Consider the following 16,036-nt stretch of genomic DNA (forward strand, 5'->3'; position numbering starts at 1 on the left):
CCTAGGAAAGGAGAGAAAATCACTCTGGCTATAAAGGTGGCAGAGAGAAAGCAGGGAGATCCACAGGAGACCTGCGGAATGCAGGCAAGATGATGCTGGCTTTGAAGGGTGGCACAACGTGCCATAGTAAAAAATACCCTTTTGACCAAAGGAGCATTTTGGCACTTAAAGAGCCCCAGGTGGCTGCCTAGGCGGTTGGCAGCCGGCTCCGCTGTGCCCGTCTCCTCGGCTCGGCCTCCTGCACCCCGCGAGCGCATCCATTTCGCCGCCTCTGCCCTAGCCCTCTTCCCCGCTTTCAGGCCGCGGTCCCCGCTTGTAGAAAGAGGGACAGCGGAGAGGACACGAGGCATCATGAAACTCGCCGCCCCGATGCCGGCCGACACAAAGGCCGGGCCGCAGCCACCCCACAGGATTGCCGGGTCCTCGCACCCGCACCCGGCGCCCTGGCGGCGAACGCCATCGGTCTTTTCAACAGGGCTTCCGACCAGCCCGGACGGCCTCATCTCGGGCGCCCCAGTGTCGTGTTGCAGCATTTCCAGAAAAAGTAAGGTCCCCGACCACTGGGTGGCGCGCACCCTTCGATAGCTCAGCTGGTAGAGCGGAGGACTGTAGATCCGATACGTGTGGTCATCCTTAGGTCGCTGGTTCGATTCCGGCTCGAAGGAGATGCTGGTTGCTTTTGCTCCCCAGTGAAAAGCAGGGGAGGTTCTGAGCAGGTGGCTAACTTTAGTGCTGGGTCCTTAAGGCTAAACTGGGAGAAAGAAGAGGATGAAGTGGAGAGAGCACCCATAAGGAAATGGGCTGGACTGTCATCAAGAAGGAGCAGCTTCACTTTGGGGACAGACTGGTTTGGGTGTGGGTACAGAGAACAGCAGGGAGTGGTACTTTCTCCCTCCCTTCCTGTGGGAGGGAAACTCCAGAGACTCTGCTTAGAGTTGGAGTCCATCTCAGAGGACTCTCAGCAGAACGCCGATGGCAGTGGGGCTCTCTGAAACCTCAGGGGCCCGGGGCTGCTGTCCCCGACCCCTGAGGCCACAAGCCCTTTTTTGGTTCTGGTTCTGGTTGAAGGCGGGAGGAGAAGGGGAAGACAGAGGATGAGATGATTGGATGGCATCACGGGCTCAATGGACATGAGTTTGAGTAGGCTCCGGGGGTTGGTAACGGACAGGGAACCTGGTGTGCTGCAGTCCGTGGGGTCGCAAAGAGTCCGTCACGACTGAGCGCCTGAACTGAACTGCCTCTCAAACTGGAGACTGTGCTTCTGCTTTGTCGTCCTCTCCTGGCAAACCCCTGTTGGTCTCAGCCCTTTTCATCATCCCACTGCTAACTAATATGTGCCAACCTGGAGTCTTTGGAGTCTCCCTGGGCCTAGGGCGCTGTGCCGCCGCAGTCTGAACCGTGCCCTCCCAGAAGGGGCCATTGCTCTGCGGCTGCAGAGACCCCAGCCTCGAATGATACCATCTGTAAAGACCAGCATATGGGGCCAAAAGAAAGAACCTTAGGTCTTTGTTGGATCTATTCCTGAAGGATGTGGAGGTGTGCAACCCTTGGTGACCTGGGTTTGGAGAAGTGGGAAGGGGCGTGGGTTTTGGTGACCAGCATGGCCAACCCTTCTGGTCTGGGTGGCACAGAGACTGGCAGGGGCACTCTGAGGCACTGTCCCCCCAACCTCAAAGGGGCAGAGGTGCCCGCTGCCTGGTCAGGGAGTGGCAACACATCGGGCTGAGGGAAGGCCACTTCACTGTGGCTTGCTGTGCCTCTGGAGGCCTTCTGCTGGGTGGGCTAGCAGTCTTGGGTGGTGGGCACACACCCAGTGGGATCTGAAATGTTTGTAGAGTCCAACCTGGACATCCGTGCCCTCTGCCCCTCCCTCTGGATTCCAGCCCCCTCTCCAGGAAGTCCACAGAAGCTTGACCTCTGCCAAGGAAGCAACCACTTATGCCCAGGAATCGGGGTTGGTGGGCGAAGGAGGGCAGCCAAGGCTGGATACCTACAGGCCTGGTTAAGCCTGGATGTGCTCATTGCTCTTAGCCTGATAGCCTTCTCCATCACTCCACAGGAAGCCTCACTGCGACCCGAAGTCATGGTGGGCAGGAGGGCAGAGGGGCACATCAGCTTCCACCGGAGGTAAGGCTGTTAGTAGGGGAAAATGCAAGCCTGGAAAAGTGCCGCTGTGGGGGAAAGTGAAGAAATGTAGTGAAATGAAGTGATTGATTTGGGGGCATATCAAGCACACAGGAGCCAGTTTCAAAGGAGTCCCACTGCCAAATCAAGGTAATGATAATAATGGAATATAATCCATTGAGTAAAATAGGTACAGGACTTAATAGCAGTGACACACCAGTATTCATCAACAAGAGGAACCAGATTTTGGTCTCTAAATATCATTCTCCAGCAAAAGGAACCAGGGCCAATATACGGGGCCACTTAGCCACTTTTGGGGGTATTCATCTTCCTTTGGGGGTTCTCTTGTACATGTAAAAAATCTGCCTTTTGGGTGAGGGGCTGAACAGCTTTTTGGATTTTAGTTCTTTTACCAGGGATCGATGTCTTGCCCCATCAGTGAAAGCCTGGAGTCCTAAATACTGGATCCCCAGGGAATTCCCTCTGGGTTCTTTAAAAAAATTTTATGTATTAAACTAGTTGATTTACAGTCCTGTAGTAATTTCAGGTGTACAGTTGAGATTCTTTTCCATTATGTTATTATAAGATATTGAATATAGTTCAATTGCTATATAGCATTATCTTGGTTTTTTTTTATATTGTGTTCTACCTATTAATCCCACACTCCTAGTTTATTCCCGCTACCCCAGTTTTGTTTTGTTTGTGATTGTTTTCGTTTTATAAATAAATTGACTTTTTTTTTTTTTTTTTTTTAAGATTCCACATGTAAGTGATATAAAAGACTCTTGAGAGTTCCTTAGACTGCGAGATCAAACGAGTCAATCCTAAATGAGATCAACCCTGAATGTTCGTTGGAAAGACTGATGCTGAAACTTCAATACTTTGGCCACCTGATGCGAAGAGCTGATTCATTTGAAAAGACCCTGATGCTGGGAAAAATGGAAGGTAGGAGGAAAGCGGGTGATATAGGATGATGATAAGATGGTTGGATGGCATCCCAACTGAATGGACATGAGTTTGAGCAACTCAGAGAGCGTGAAAGACATGTAAGCCTAGCTTGCTGCAGTCCATGGGGTCACAGAGCAGGGCATGACTGAAACAATAAGTGACTCTATAGATACTAAAGTGAAAGTGAAGTTGCTCAGTCCTGTCCGACTTTTTGCAACCCCATGGACTGAAGCTCACCAGACTCCTCCATCCATGGAATTTTCCAGGTAAGAACCCTGTCAGTGGGTTGCCATTTGCCTCCTCCAGGAGATCTTCTCCATCCAGGCATCGAACCCAGGTACACCGCACTGTAGACAGACGCTTTACCCTATGAACCACCAGGGAAGTATAGATACTAGATGCGTCTTTTTCTGGCTTTTACCTACTCTTGTTGCTGTAAACGGCAAATCTTCTTTTGAAACGTTTTAATTCAAACAGGAACCCTTTCCCCACCTGCCCAGGTAACGCTGAAAGAAAAACTAGAGAAGTTTGAAAAATGAGAGGTGCTTGCTAAAAAAAAAGAGAGAATTAAAAATATGACTCAAAAGGGCGTGTTGTTGCATTAAGACATTACTGCGTTTTAAAATACAGTGACTGAAAAGAAAAATACAGCAATTGCATAACAGCAGCCGAACAAAACACAATAGAAAAACGAAAACCTAAGAAACGCAAAGCCAGTTGACACACCGCAGAAACCAAAGGCAATATGCTTACTTGACTTCATCTGTCATTAAAAAACCAGTTTATCAGGGGAAAGCGCGAACGCAGTCCCCCACTACCACAAATTATGCAGTCGAGTTTCCCACATTTGGGGAAATCGCAGGGGTCAGCACATCCGGAGTGCAATGGATAAGCCTCGCCCTGGGAAAACCACCTTCGTGATCATGGTATCTCCCCTGCCAGGTAAGTATGAGTTGCCTTCCACCCACCGCCCAGCACCCTCGAGCTCGCCCCACTCTAAACGCACGGTCACTTCCCTCGCACCATCTCCGCACCCGCCGCCCCTGCGCGTGCCTCGGCCCGGCCTCGCCCACCCGGGGAACAACCTCAGGAACCTCCGCGTGGCCACACGCGGGACACCGAGGCCCGGGGGGAGCGGGACCAGCAGGCTCTGCGCGCCGCTCATCTGCATACGCCACGCCCCCTGCCGGGATGTCCTGGATGTCATGTTCTTCCACGTGGGGGCGCGAGACCTACTAACCCCACCCGAGACTCGCCGGTGGCTCGTGGGGGGAGCGCGTGGGCGAGTGGCGGCCAGTCGGGGGGGACCTGGGAAGACGCGAGCTCGCGGTGCGCTGCAGTTGAGGGATGGGTCGGGGCTCGGGTCTGGTCTCACCTTCTTTTCAGCAAAAAATGTCAGCCCATTTTTGCCCTCGCCTGTCTGAACTCATCTTCTAGTCGTGGAAAGCTCAGGAAAGACCTATTTGCCGGTTGACGTTAAGCGCTAAAGCCGCCTTAATAGGAAAGCGTGGTAATGTTTCTTCACTGTGTCTCTCTAAATAAAAGTGACGAAAGTGCTTCGGATGTGTAGCCTAACCTAGTGATGCTGGAAGGAAACTCGGGATTCTGTGGCAGAGAGAAACCAGGTGACAGCGCGAGTGGTCGCCTCCGCCGCAGCAGGCGGGGGCTCCCGGAGCGCGGTGCTCCAGGGCAGGAGCCCTGGGCTTTGGGCCGCGCCCCCGCCTGCTGCCCCAAAGCGCAGACCCTGGGCGGCCCCCCAAGTGTCCTTTGGTCCTTTCCGATCTGACTCGGTCAAAGAGAAACACAGCGGACCGCAGAGAAAGTGGTGAAAGCAGACTTTATTCATGAGTACTAACAGCAGGGGAAAGAACTGACCGAGCTCCATTCCGAAATGGGCGAGGGGGTCGGAGTGTGTTAAAGGGAGGATGAGCAGGAGGCTCAGAAGAGGCAACAGTGAAAAACCACAGAGTTGGTCAGTAGAGAGGCTGGCCAGCCGAGTTTGTCAGCGGGCAGTTACTGAAGTTAGGATGGGTCTTCGCACAGAAAGTGGGAGACTCAGGCCCTATCGTTCTTTCTTACGCTTCAAAGGAATGGCTCCCAGCCCAAAGAGAGACCCTTTGGGCTGTAAGAGAACCATCTTTACAATTTGCAAACCCTGTTAAAAGAATGCTCTAACAAAGGGCAGTTAGGCTACCTTCCTGTCGGTTCAGTGGTTAAGACTCTGAGCTCCCAATGCATGGGGGCCGGGGTTACCCTGGCCAGGGAGCTAAAATGCAGCATACAGAAGCCGAAGGAAGGAAAGAAAGAAAAACCGGAGATCAGGGGCCTGTGTCGCGTGTTAGATTTTTTGAGACAGGATTATATATATTATATATACTGTAGACTCTAGTCGCATGTTATTACAAAATATTGAGTGTAGTCCTGTATGCTATATACAGTAGGTCCTCTTTGTTTATCTCTTTTACATATAGTAGTGTCGATATGTTAATCTCCAATTCTGTCTTCTCCCCACCTTTCCCCTTTAGTAACCCTAAGTTTGTTTTCTATGTCTGGGATCAGACAGACATTTTAATGGGGGTGGAGGTCAAGCCAGGCTTGAGTCTGGTCAAGTCTCTTAGTGCAGGAAATGGTTTGGAGGGGTTGCTACCTGCTGAGAGTTCGGTAGTTCTCAACTTACATGCTCTATTTTGTGATCAAAGAAGATAATTCTGTGCATCCCCCTGGGCAAACCCTGGCTCCTGGCCCCTTCTTTATATCCTGATCTCCTCTTTGACAGTACTGGGCACTTTTCCACTCAACAACTATTTATTGAATACCCCATGCCAGACACTGTTCAGGAATTTGTCAACAAAAAGGCCTCTTGATATTCATATTTTACTTAGAGAAAGGGGTGTGGGGTGGGAGAAAATTGACAAGAGACACAGTAGGTAAATTAACTGGTATGTTAAGAGCTATGAAAAAGGAGAAAAAAAAAAAACAAGGAGGAAAAGAGGATGGGAGTTGCTATAAGGAGGCAGGTTGCTGTGTTGATTTCGGTGGTCAGGGAAGGCTCCCTGGAGAAGGTGACAATGTGAGCAGACTAGAGGGAGGAGGGGACTAATCATGGGGCTGTCTGGGAAGAGCATCCCTACCCAAAGTTCAGCTAGAGCAGCGTCCAGGTGGGACTGTGTCTGGAGAATAGCAAGGCGGTCCTGAGTACAGAACAAAATTTATGAGTGGTACCGAAACTGAGAGAGGTGACTACGTGGGGACAAGAACTGAGGGTCTTGTAGACCTTTGTGAGGATATAAGTCTGAGTGAACCAGAAGTTTCCAGAAGAGAAGCGCCTTCATCTAAACCCTCCACACCCCACCACAACCCATTCCCCACTCCCCTAGAAAAGGAGAGAAAAACACTCTGGCTATAAAGGTGGCAGAGCGAAAGCAGGGAGATCCTGCGGAATGCAGGCAAGATGATGCTGGCTTTGAAGGGTGGCACAACGTGCCACACAAAAAATACCATTTTATTCAAAGGAGTATTTTGAACTAACGGCACTTAAAGAGCACTTAAACAGCACTTGAACGCTCTCTTCAAAAGGGCTTCCCACCAGCCCGGACGGTCTCATCTTGGGCGTCTCAGTGTCGTGTTGCGGCATTTCCAGAAAAAGTTAGGTCCCCGGCCGCGTGGTGGCGCGCACCCTTCGATAGCTCAGCTGGTAGAGCGGAGGACTGTAGATCCGACACGTGTGGTCATCCTTAGGTCGCTGGTTCGATTCCGGCTCGAAGGAGGTGCTGGTTGCTTTTGCACCACAGTGAAAGGCACCCCGCCCCCGGCGCCTCTGCCCCGCCGGACACCCTGCGGCAGCGCAGCGTCCTTCCTCCGTGGCCAGAGGCGGGAAAGCCTTTGGGAGACCCGCAGAGCCCCGCGTTGGCCGTGGCCTGGGGACTCCTGCCCGCAGGCCGCACACAAGCCCGCAGCGCGGTGGCTTCCGCCGCGGGCCGCGCCCTCTCCACTTTGTTCGCTTTCCCACTCCCGCCCCAGCCCCACTCCCGCCCAGGCCCTCCAAACAGCTGCTGCGCACCAAACGCCCTGGAGCGAGGCCGACAAGCACCCAGGCCGTCACAGGGTCAGGGACAGCAGGGCACCCTTCCTGAAACCCCCTCAATGCCGGCTCAGTCCCCGGCTCTGCCCCCCAAGGAAGCTCACAGTCTTTCAGCCTCCCAGCCTGTCTCTCCGTCCCTGTCTTTCATATGGTCTCTGAGGTGCAGACTTGGGGAGACAGGAAACCTTCCCAACTATCTCGGAGATCTTCGGAGCCACTGCCAATGGAACATTAGTAAATGCGATGGAAAGAGAAGACTGAAAAGCAGTTGCTCATCAGGACTTGCTCTTATTTGCTGTCCTGAGACCACCATGAGAAGAAGACTGACTTATCCTATTGGAGGATGAAATATGGGAGTGATGATGAGATATGTCTGCTGAGGCCCTTAGACCAACCTGCCCCAACTGTCCGATAAGCTGACTGAAGCTGCATAAGTGAGCCTACATCACTGCCACAGAACTGCCCAGCTGAACCCAACTGCAGCTGATAACCCGAAGGATGGCGGGCAAATAACATGGATGCTATTTTTTTTTTTTTAAGTGGCCCAGCCCGCCCCTCTCTGATGCTATTTTTTTAATTAACTAATCAGTTTATTGATTTGCCTGAGTCAGGTCTTAGTCACCATTGCCTAGGCTTAGTTTCTCTGCAATTCTTAACCAGGGGACCAGGGAAGTCATCCACATGGTCACTATTTTAAATTGCTAAGTTTTAGGGTAATTTGTTACACAGCAGTAGATGACTGATACACCACCTTAACCAAATAATGAATGTTAGCACCATCAATAACTGAATAAACTGGCATCACATGCTTCCAATGTGATGCCCATGGGAGGACACTGGATTAACTTGATACGGCTATCATAATAAAGTACTACTATCTGGGTGGTTTGAAAAAACAGAAATTTATTCTTTCACAGTTATGGAAGTTAGAAGTTCAAAATCAAGGTGTCAGCAGGACCATGCTCCCTCTGAGATTCTGGGTAGAGTCTGTCCTTGCTTCTTCCTAGCTTCTAGTGGTGACAGTCAATCCATGACTTGCATGACAAGTCACTGCAAGACCACCACTACAAGACCACTGCATCTGTCCTTTGTCATTACATGGCATTATCCTCATATTATCTCTGTCCTTATACAGCATTTTCCCCTTATAAGAGAAATATTCTTACTCGATTAGGACCCACTTTACTGACATTTTACTGAAAGAAAGCTGAGTGCCGAAGAATTGATGCTTTTGAACTGTGGTGTTGGAGAAGGCTCTTGAGAGTCCCTTGGACTGCGATGAGATCAAACTAGTCAATCCTAAAGGAAATCAGTCCTGAATATTCATTGGAAGGACTGATGCTCAAGCTGGAACTCCAATACTTTGGCCACCTGATTAAAAAAACTGTATCATTAGAAAAGACCTTGATGCTGGGCAAGATTGAAGGCAGGAGGAGAAGGGGACGACAGAGGCTGAGATGGTTGGATGGCATCACGGATTCAATGGACATGAGTTTGAGCAAGCTCTGGGAGTTGGTGATGGACAAGGAAGTCTGGCCTGCTGCAGTCCATTGGGTCCAAAGAGTCGGACACAACTGAGTGACTGGACTGACTTACTGAACTTACCTTAACTTGATTATATCTACAAAGATTCTATTTCCAAATAAGATCGTGTTCATAGGCAGGAGGGATTAGGATATCAACATATGTTGTTGTTTTTTTCCTGGGGGGGGCGGGGGGAGGACACAGACATAATTCAACCTGTAAACGGATACAGTATCATTTATGTTGTCTACCTGTCAAAAAATACATACTTGAATGTAATTATGAGGACATACAGGACAATTTAAAACCCAAAGGATATTCTACACAATAATAACTGGCCTGTAATTTTCAAAAATGCCTGCATAATGAAATAAAAAAGGGCTGAGAGTTATATCAGATTAAAGAAGGTTAAAAAGTCAGGATACATAATGTAACACATGATTCTGAATTTTCCTTTGCTATAAAGGATTACTGGGAGAATTGAGCAAATGGAATAATGTCTATAGAATAAATAACGTATTAATGTTAATTTCTTGATTTTTATAATTACACTGGGGTTAGGTAAGAAAATCCTCTATTTTTAGGAAATATACACTAAGAAAGAAAACTTCCGGAGACAGCCAATAATCAAAAAGGGTGCTTGGGACTTCCCGGGTGGTCCAGTGGTTAAGACTCCGTACTTCCACTGCAGGGCGCGGGGGGTTGGGGTGGGGAGCGGGGCGGCCGCGCGATTCCATCCCTGTTGGGGGAATTAGCATTGCCCCCACCAGACATCTCGGCAAAAAAGAAAAAAGGGTGCTATAACACGTGTTCTAGGATCTTTGAGCAGTCAGGACCTCAGGAAGCCTTCCCTAATCTTAAAATCTCCAGTCATGCCTCTCGCCTCGCTTTGCTACCTAGCACGGACCACCCAGGAGCGCACAACAGTTCGTTCAGTCGTTTTGCTCATGGTTGGGGAGGAGCCACTTGATTCCGAGAAATGATCTTCTTGTATGGAAGAGGAAAAGACAAATCTGGCGGTTGAAAAGGGCAGCCTAGTTCTTCAAGATGAAAACGTGATATTTGCGTGCATTTGATTTTCAGGGACCATTCAACACCCCACCCAGCCCATACACATCTACCCCTTGCAGGGAAGGGTTTACCCTGATAGTCTGTTTTTCTTTCGCTGTTGCAAGATTAGAGTACTACATAATCTGAAAGAAAGATCATGGACGAGGATTAAATTTCATGCTGAATTTAAAACGAAACTCTGCTCTTACTATTTAACATCCGATTGACATCCTGTTGCGTGTCAATTTCAGTAAAAAGAAGGTGAAACCAGACCCAAGCCCGGATCCAGCCACCCACCCACCCCCTCAACTGCGGGGCGCCGAACGCCGCGAGCTCGTCTTCCCTGTTCCCCTCTGCAGGTCCCGACTTGTCGCCACGCGTCACGCACCCCCTCCCCCCATCGAAGATATCCGCGCGTCTCGGGTGGGGTCAGTAGGCTCCGCGGTCCCCAAGGCGAAGCAAAGGACGCCGGAGACACCCACGCAGGGGCGTGGCGTATGTAGATGAGCAGGCGGGCAGAGGTTGCTGGTCCCGCTTCAGCTGGGCCTGCGCGTCCTGCGTGTGGACACGCGGAGGCTCCTGGGGTTGTCTACGGCTGAGCGAGGCCGCAGCGACGGGCGTGCAGAGGCGGAGGGCCCGGAGTGTGCGGAGTCGGCTGAGAAAGTGACCGTGCCTGGAGGATGGAGCGAGCGCGAGAGTGCTGGGCGGTGCGTGAGCGAAAACTCATACTTACCTGGCAGGAGAGATACCATGATCACGAAGGTGGTTTTCCCAGGGCGAGGCTTATCCATTGCACTCTGGGTGTGCTGACCCCTGCGGCTTCCCCAAATGTGGGAAGTTCGACTGCATAATTTGGGGTAGTAGGGGGCTGCGTTCGCTCTTTCCCCTGGTAATTGTGAATACAGATAAAAATGGACTTATTTGGTGTCTGGAGTATGTGTGTTTCAGTGTTTTATACCCAAAGACATTTGTAGCGGTGCTCTTTTGTGTCATTTAAGTTTTCGTTTTCTGCTATAAACTTGCTTTCCGTTAGTTATCGTTGTTGTTCAGTGCCTCAGTCCTGCTGATTCTTTGCCACCCCATGAACTGCACCATGCCATCTATCGAAGTGTCCTCAAACGCACGTCCACTGAGTCAAAATGATGCCATCCAACCATCTCATCTTCTGTCGCCCGCTTCTCTTGCTCTCAGTCTTTCCCAGCATCAGGGCCTTTTCCAATGGTAGCCAAAGTATTGGAGCTTCAACTTTAGCATCAGTCTTTCCAATGAACATTCAGGGTTGATTTCCTGCAGGATTGACTGGTTTGATTTCGTTGCTGTCCAAGGGACTCTCAAGAGTCTTCTCCAGCACCACAGTTCCAAAGCATCCATTCTTTGGCTCTCAGCCTTCTTGATGGTCCAATTCTCACCATCTGTATGTGACTGGAAAAGCCATAGCTTTCTATATGGATGTTTGTAAGCAAAGTGATGTCTCTGCTTTTTTTAATATGCTGTCTAGATTTGTCATAGCTTTTCTTTAAGGAGCAAGCGTCTTTTAACTTCATGACTGCAGTCACCAACCACAGTTTTGTTGGAGTCCGAGAAAATAGTCTGTCACTGTTTTTGTTTTTTCCCCCATCTATTTGCCATGAAGGGATGGGACCAGATGTCATGATCTTTTGTTTTTTGAATATTGAGTTTTAAGCGAGCATTTTCACTCTCTTCAAGAGGCTCTTTAGTTCTTCACTTTCTGCCATACGGGTGGTGTCATCTGCATACCTCAGGTTATTGATATTTCTCCTCCACCCCATAAGCAGTGAAAAATCAATTTCTTGACAGCTTTCCTTTTACACCCCTATGTGCCCACTGGAAAAAAAAACTCTCATCCATTTGGAGCCTCACTGGCCTCAGGCAGGCTTGACCCACCTTTTTTCTTCAATGATTTCCTCTGTCACCCTCCTTGCTCACCACATAAACTCCTAATCCCTCACACCCTTGGTTCCCACCACAACCAGCAGTGACTCCCCAAGCCACTTCCACAGACCAGGTTGCTCCTCTTCCTCTCGAAGCATAAAGCGTCTCCTGAGGGAAGCCATTTTGTCCACTGCTGTCCTGTCTCTGCCACTAGCTGTCTTCCTCTGGTACCTTTGCGATGGTGGGTTTTATGAATGCAACAACTCAATCACTAGCAGTGAATCCAGGGTGGGCTATTTTTAAGAGACTAGCAGTGAGCTATGGAATAAATGTTTCAATTATTCTGGAGGTACAAAGTAAATTTTTTCCATATGACTTCAAAGCAGTAACACACATCTTCCCCAAGACCCTTGGATAGTAATTAACTCATTTATACATGTATTTATTAAGCATGCCTCACCTCCCCACACTCATAATTGTTGCCTCCAGTTTACCTCCATTCCGTCAAGCATTCTAAAATGTAAACCAAAAGGTCAGGGGATGTACTTTCCACTGTACTCCCTTCCTAGAAAAAGGCTACCTTGGTAGAAACAGATTAGTTGATGGCTGTATAGAAAATTGTGAACTTGCTATTTTTTAGCATTGACACAGCATCTTCACATTTCCAAAGCACTGTACCAACATTTATTAATCCTCACAACACCCCTGTGAGGTAGGTCAGTATATCCTTCATGGTGGAGAAACAGGCAAAGAGCTCAAATGAACCTTGTGGTCTGAGGCCACAAAGGCAGCTGGTGAAGGGACAGCCCCTGAATCCAGAGGCTGGGGCCCTCCACCCCACGTTCACCCGATGGTGGGCATCACAGGGGCATATTCTCACCAGTGAAGGGGACATGGAGGACAAAACACAATCTCTCGGCCAACACAAACATGGACAATTCAAACGCGCTAAGGAACAACAGTAACACAGAGGAACATTGAGCAGCACACCAGTGAGGCCAGAGACAAGCAGCCGAGGAAGTCTGGAACCACAGTAACGAGCCCTGAGACCCAGGCAGGCGGTCTTCAGAATGGTTTGCAAAAACAATTAGGAACACACTGGAGGGGTGACCAACCCAAATGCCTGTGGTTTCTACATGGGAGACAACTTAAGAGTGGAAAAATCCAACCACTCAAGCTAATTTTAAACTAGGAATAACATAATGGCCATTCACATTAGAAAGGTCAATAATATTTGTAAAGTAGCTACTGACATTACCTTAACTTTGTACCCTAACTTTTATTCCAAATATTCCAACTTTTCCCCACGGACAAGTACTATTCCCTATAGCAGGCCTCTTTCTCTCTACATACAGATCTATACTCTGGCATATGTCTCATGGTTAATTGGCTGAGCTAGAGGTGGAATCCTGGGAACATAACAGACCAGAGTCTCTGTTCCAGTTTTAGAAACAGTGGTCTCTAACCTGTCTCTGTCCAATTCCATCTTACAAGAAGTGCTCAAAGCACCCAGAGAAGCAGTTCATTCTTCTGTAAAGCGGTGAACTTGGTTCCATATGCCATTTTAAAAGAAATAAAGAAAAGCTAAGACCTGCACTGTAAAAGCATAGTCTAGGAGTAGATTATAACTACTCCAAATTTTAGAGTGATACAATGACCACAGAGTTAAAAACCATCACTGTTATCACTGTTTATTTGACAATAGTTGGTTTAGTCTACAAGTTTAAGGCAAACATACTAATGCATTTGCTTTTCTTCAGAAATCATACTTATAAAGAGTACATAAAGCCTGTCCCAAAACTTCTAAGCAACGTTCATTAATTAAAATAAGTGTGATTAAGATGCTTTACCAGGATACAAGAATGAACTATGGTGGTGTATAATGTTTTTTTTTTTTTAACAAAAATTTTTTAAAAAGGTAACGGCAATCCTTATCTTCGTTTAAACCATGTATTTTGGAAAGGGTTAAACTTCAGAAATTATTTAAAGGTAAATAAGATTGGCAGCCAAAAGGAATACTATTCATAAAATAAACACAGTTATAGAGGCTACTTAAAAAAGACAGAACTTTGGACTTCTGAAGAGGAGGAGGGCATGATGATGGGAAATTGTCCAAGGCGCAGGTGCCACCACGCAGCCTGCAGACCCGTGGGTGGCACCGATCCATTATTTTTCAGAAAAAGGGAGAGGAGATGCACTCTGTCAGCTGTTTCTTTCATTTCCAGTGAGCAGTAAATGCCTAACATCATTAAGAAAAAATAAAATCTGAAAGAAGGCAGCCCTTTTTAACTGGAAGGCAAGAGTGTGGCTTATGTGTCTCCATTGAGCACTGCCAGGCAGTTCTGCAGCAACTGTAGATTACCCTGAAAAGGAAGGGAACAGAAACAGTGAGGTTCAAATAGTGTGAAAGCGTCTTACTGAAAACACATGGCATTAGAAATCACATTAAGATACCAGAGTTGTGAGAACAATCATTATGTAGAAATAAAGGTTTAAAGACGTAAAATTATAGAATCTGTTCCATGCACAATAATATTTTCCACATACTAGATGCTTCAGTAAGTTTCTATCTAAACCAATATTAATATTTGGCATGCTCTAGTGAGGGTTATAAAATATGCCCTTTGTATACAGATTAAACTACTGAGCATGTTCTGATTGTAAGGCAGGTTCTTATTCTTTAGCTATTAAAATATACATTAGATTAGACTTATAGCAGTTTTATAAAAGCAGTAAGATCACACAGAAGTATTCTACAAAGTCTTACCTAAATGCCCATTTATAAAACATGTGAACTGGCATCCAAATTTAGGAACATACAAAAGTAAATTTAAGTATATTTATGTTATAGTAATATATTAACAGGAGTGAAGGAAATCTCCTTAGAAAGTCAACTAAAATGTATAAAGATGGAATTACAAAATGACCATTTGGCAGTCATCACAAATTTACTGACTCAGGCAAAAAACATGAATGGATCCTATTATGAGACTTAAAATGCCAATACTGTAGCCATTAGCTATGTACAGCTGCATAATTAAAATTTCTGTTAATTAAAATTAAATAAAACCTCAGTCCCTCAGGGGCATTATCCACATTTCAAGTGGTCAACAGCCACACGTGACTGACGCCAACCACACCGGGCAGTGCCAATGAGAGTACTTCCACCACAGTATGACGTTCTGCTGGTCAGTGCTGGCTGAGTGCCAGGGTATTTAACCGTCTCAAGTACCTCCCCACAGAATACCTCTTAATTCCAAAGTATAAAACAGCAACTCAGCCACTGTGAAGCCTGCCGACATCACTTTAAGCAAATGATCAATGTTGTACATTGCCAATAAGGCAGCTAAACAACAGCATGAGTCTCCTCACATGCGAGGCAATGAGACCATCTGAACATTACTCCTGTGTGGGACACGTTCCCAGAGTGCAGAACACAAACCCAGGCATCAGACACACCCGAACTGAGGGACATTCTAAGGGGCCTGTATCCAATGCTACGAAGCACAAAGTCAGCAACGTCTTCTCCAGACACCAGAAGTCTAAGACGACAGGTGCACTGAATACACACAATCTCTTCAGTCTCCTTTTGCCATTAAGGACATTATTGCCACAACTAGGGAAATGTGAATACAGGTCTCTGGGTTAGATAACAGAATTATGTCGATACTAATTTCCTCACCTTTATAACTATTTTAAGAAAATTACTTGGGTTTAGGAAATTCACAATGAAATGTGTAAAAGGAAGAAGCACAGTATCTGCAACTCATTCATATGGTTTAAGACAAAAATAAGTGTGTACAGGGGTGTGTGTGTAAAGAGAAACAGGGAAGAAGAGGGAGAAAAGGACAAAATCGATGTGATAACATGCACATTTGGGGAGTCTGGGTGAAGAGTATTCAGGAATTCTTTGTACTTTCCTTGAAACATTTCTGAAAGTCTAAAATTAAGTGAAAATAAACAATTTTAGATGTTTAAGTTACTGTCAATTTTTGGCCAGTATAACAACAGAACTGTGACAAATGATTCTAAGCCTGCCTATCGTTATGAAATTACCTTTTTACAGCTGCATCCCTCAACGGGAACCACTAAGTCACAAGATGTATGTGCTGCAGGCTGGCACCTGCCAAAATGCCCCACAAAAGGGCACCTTTCTCTGCACCTACAATAGGGTATGTGGGGACTCATGTCACACTCTCAGAGTTGGCTCATCATTTTCTTTTGTTACTGCCCCTATCATACATTTTTTATTTCCTTAATAAAGAATCTGAGCCTATTTTCAAGGACACAAAAGTGACCTAACTATCGACTTTTCTGTTATAACTAGACTTCAATTATGTGGTAAAGTCATATATGTCAGTTATTATAATAAAATCCAAAGTAGTTTCAAACATCTTGCTGTAAATTTAACCATTA

The 16,036-nt window shown here is 47.2% G+C and overlaps 1 protein-coding gene and 4 non-coding genes across 5 annotated transcripts in view; 3 read left to right on the plus strand and 2 right to left on the minus strand.

Moving 5' to 3' along the window:
* The first annotated feature begins 575 nt into the window (after nt 1-575).
* TRNAY-GUA (transfer RNA tyrosine (anticodon GUA)) lies at nt 576-665 on the plus strand. Its single transcript is given in 2 exon segments — nt 576-612; nt 630-665. It is a non-coding gene; the product is annotated as a tRNA-Tyr (tRNA).
* A 3,193-nt stretch (nt 666-3,858) lies between these two features.
* Nucleotides 3,859-4,022, minus strand: LOC133068649 (U1 spliceosomal RNA). Its single transcript, XR_009695614.1, has one exon. It is a non-coding gene; the product is annotated as a U1 spliceosomal RNA (small nuclear RNA).
* A 2,726-nt stretch (nt 4,023-6,748) lies between these two features.
* On the plus strand, nt 6,749-6,838 carry TRNAY-GUA (transfer RNA tyrosine (anticodon GUA)). Its single transcript is given in 2 exon segments — nt 6,749-6,785; nt 6,803-6,838. It is a non-coding gene; the product is annotated as a tRNA-Tyr (tRNA).
* Nucleotides 6,839-10,452: 3,614 nt separating this feature from the next.
* On the plus strand, nt 10,453-10,616 carry LOC133068661 (U1 spliceosomal RNA). The gene has a single exon (XR_009695625.1). It is a non-coding gene; the product is annotated as a U1 spliceosomal RNA (small nuclear RNA).
* Nucleotides 10,617-12,281: 1,665 nt separating this feature from the next.
* SNX6 (sorting nexin 6) overlaps nt 12,282-16,036 on the minus strand; it is a 55,599-nt gene continuing 51,844 nt past the window's right edge. Inside the window, exon 14 of the mRNA XM_061159158.1 lies at nt 12,282-13,983. Coding sequence (XP_061015141.1) covers nt 13,930-13,983 — 54 coding nt within the window. The 3' untranslated portion in view covers nt 12,282-13,929. The remainder of the gene's footprint in view (nt 13,984-16,036) is intronic.

Source organism: Dama dama, chromosome 13 (genome assembly GCF_033118175.1).
Source record: "Dama dama isolate Ldn47 chromosome 13, ASM3311817v1, whole genome shotgun sequence".
Lineage (NCBI taxonomy): Eukaryota > Metazoa > Chordata > Mammalia > Artiodactyla > Cervidae > Dama > Dama dama.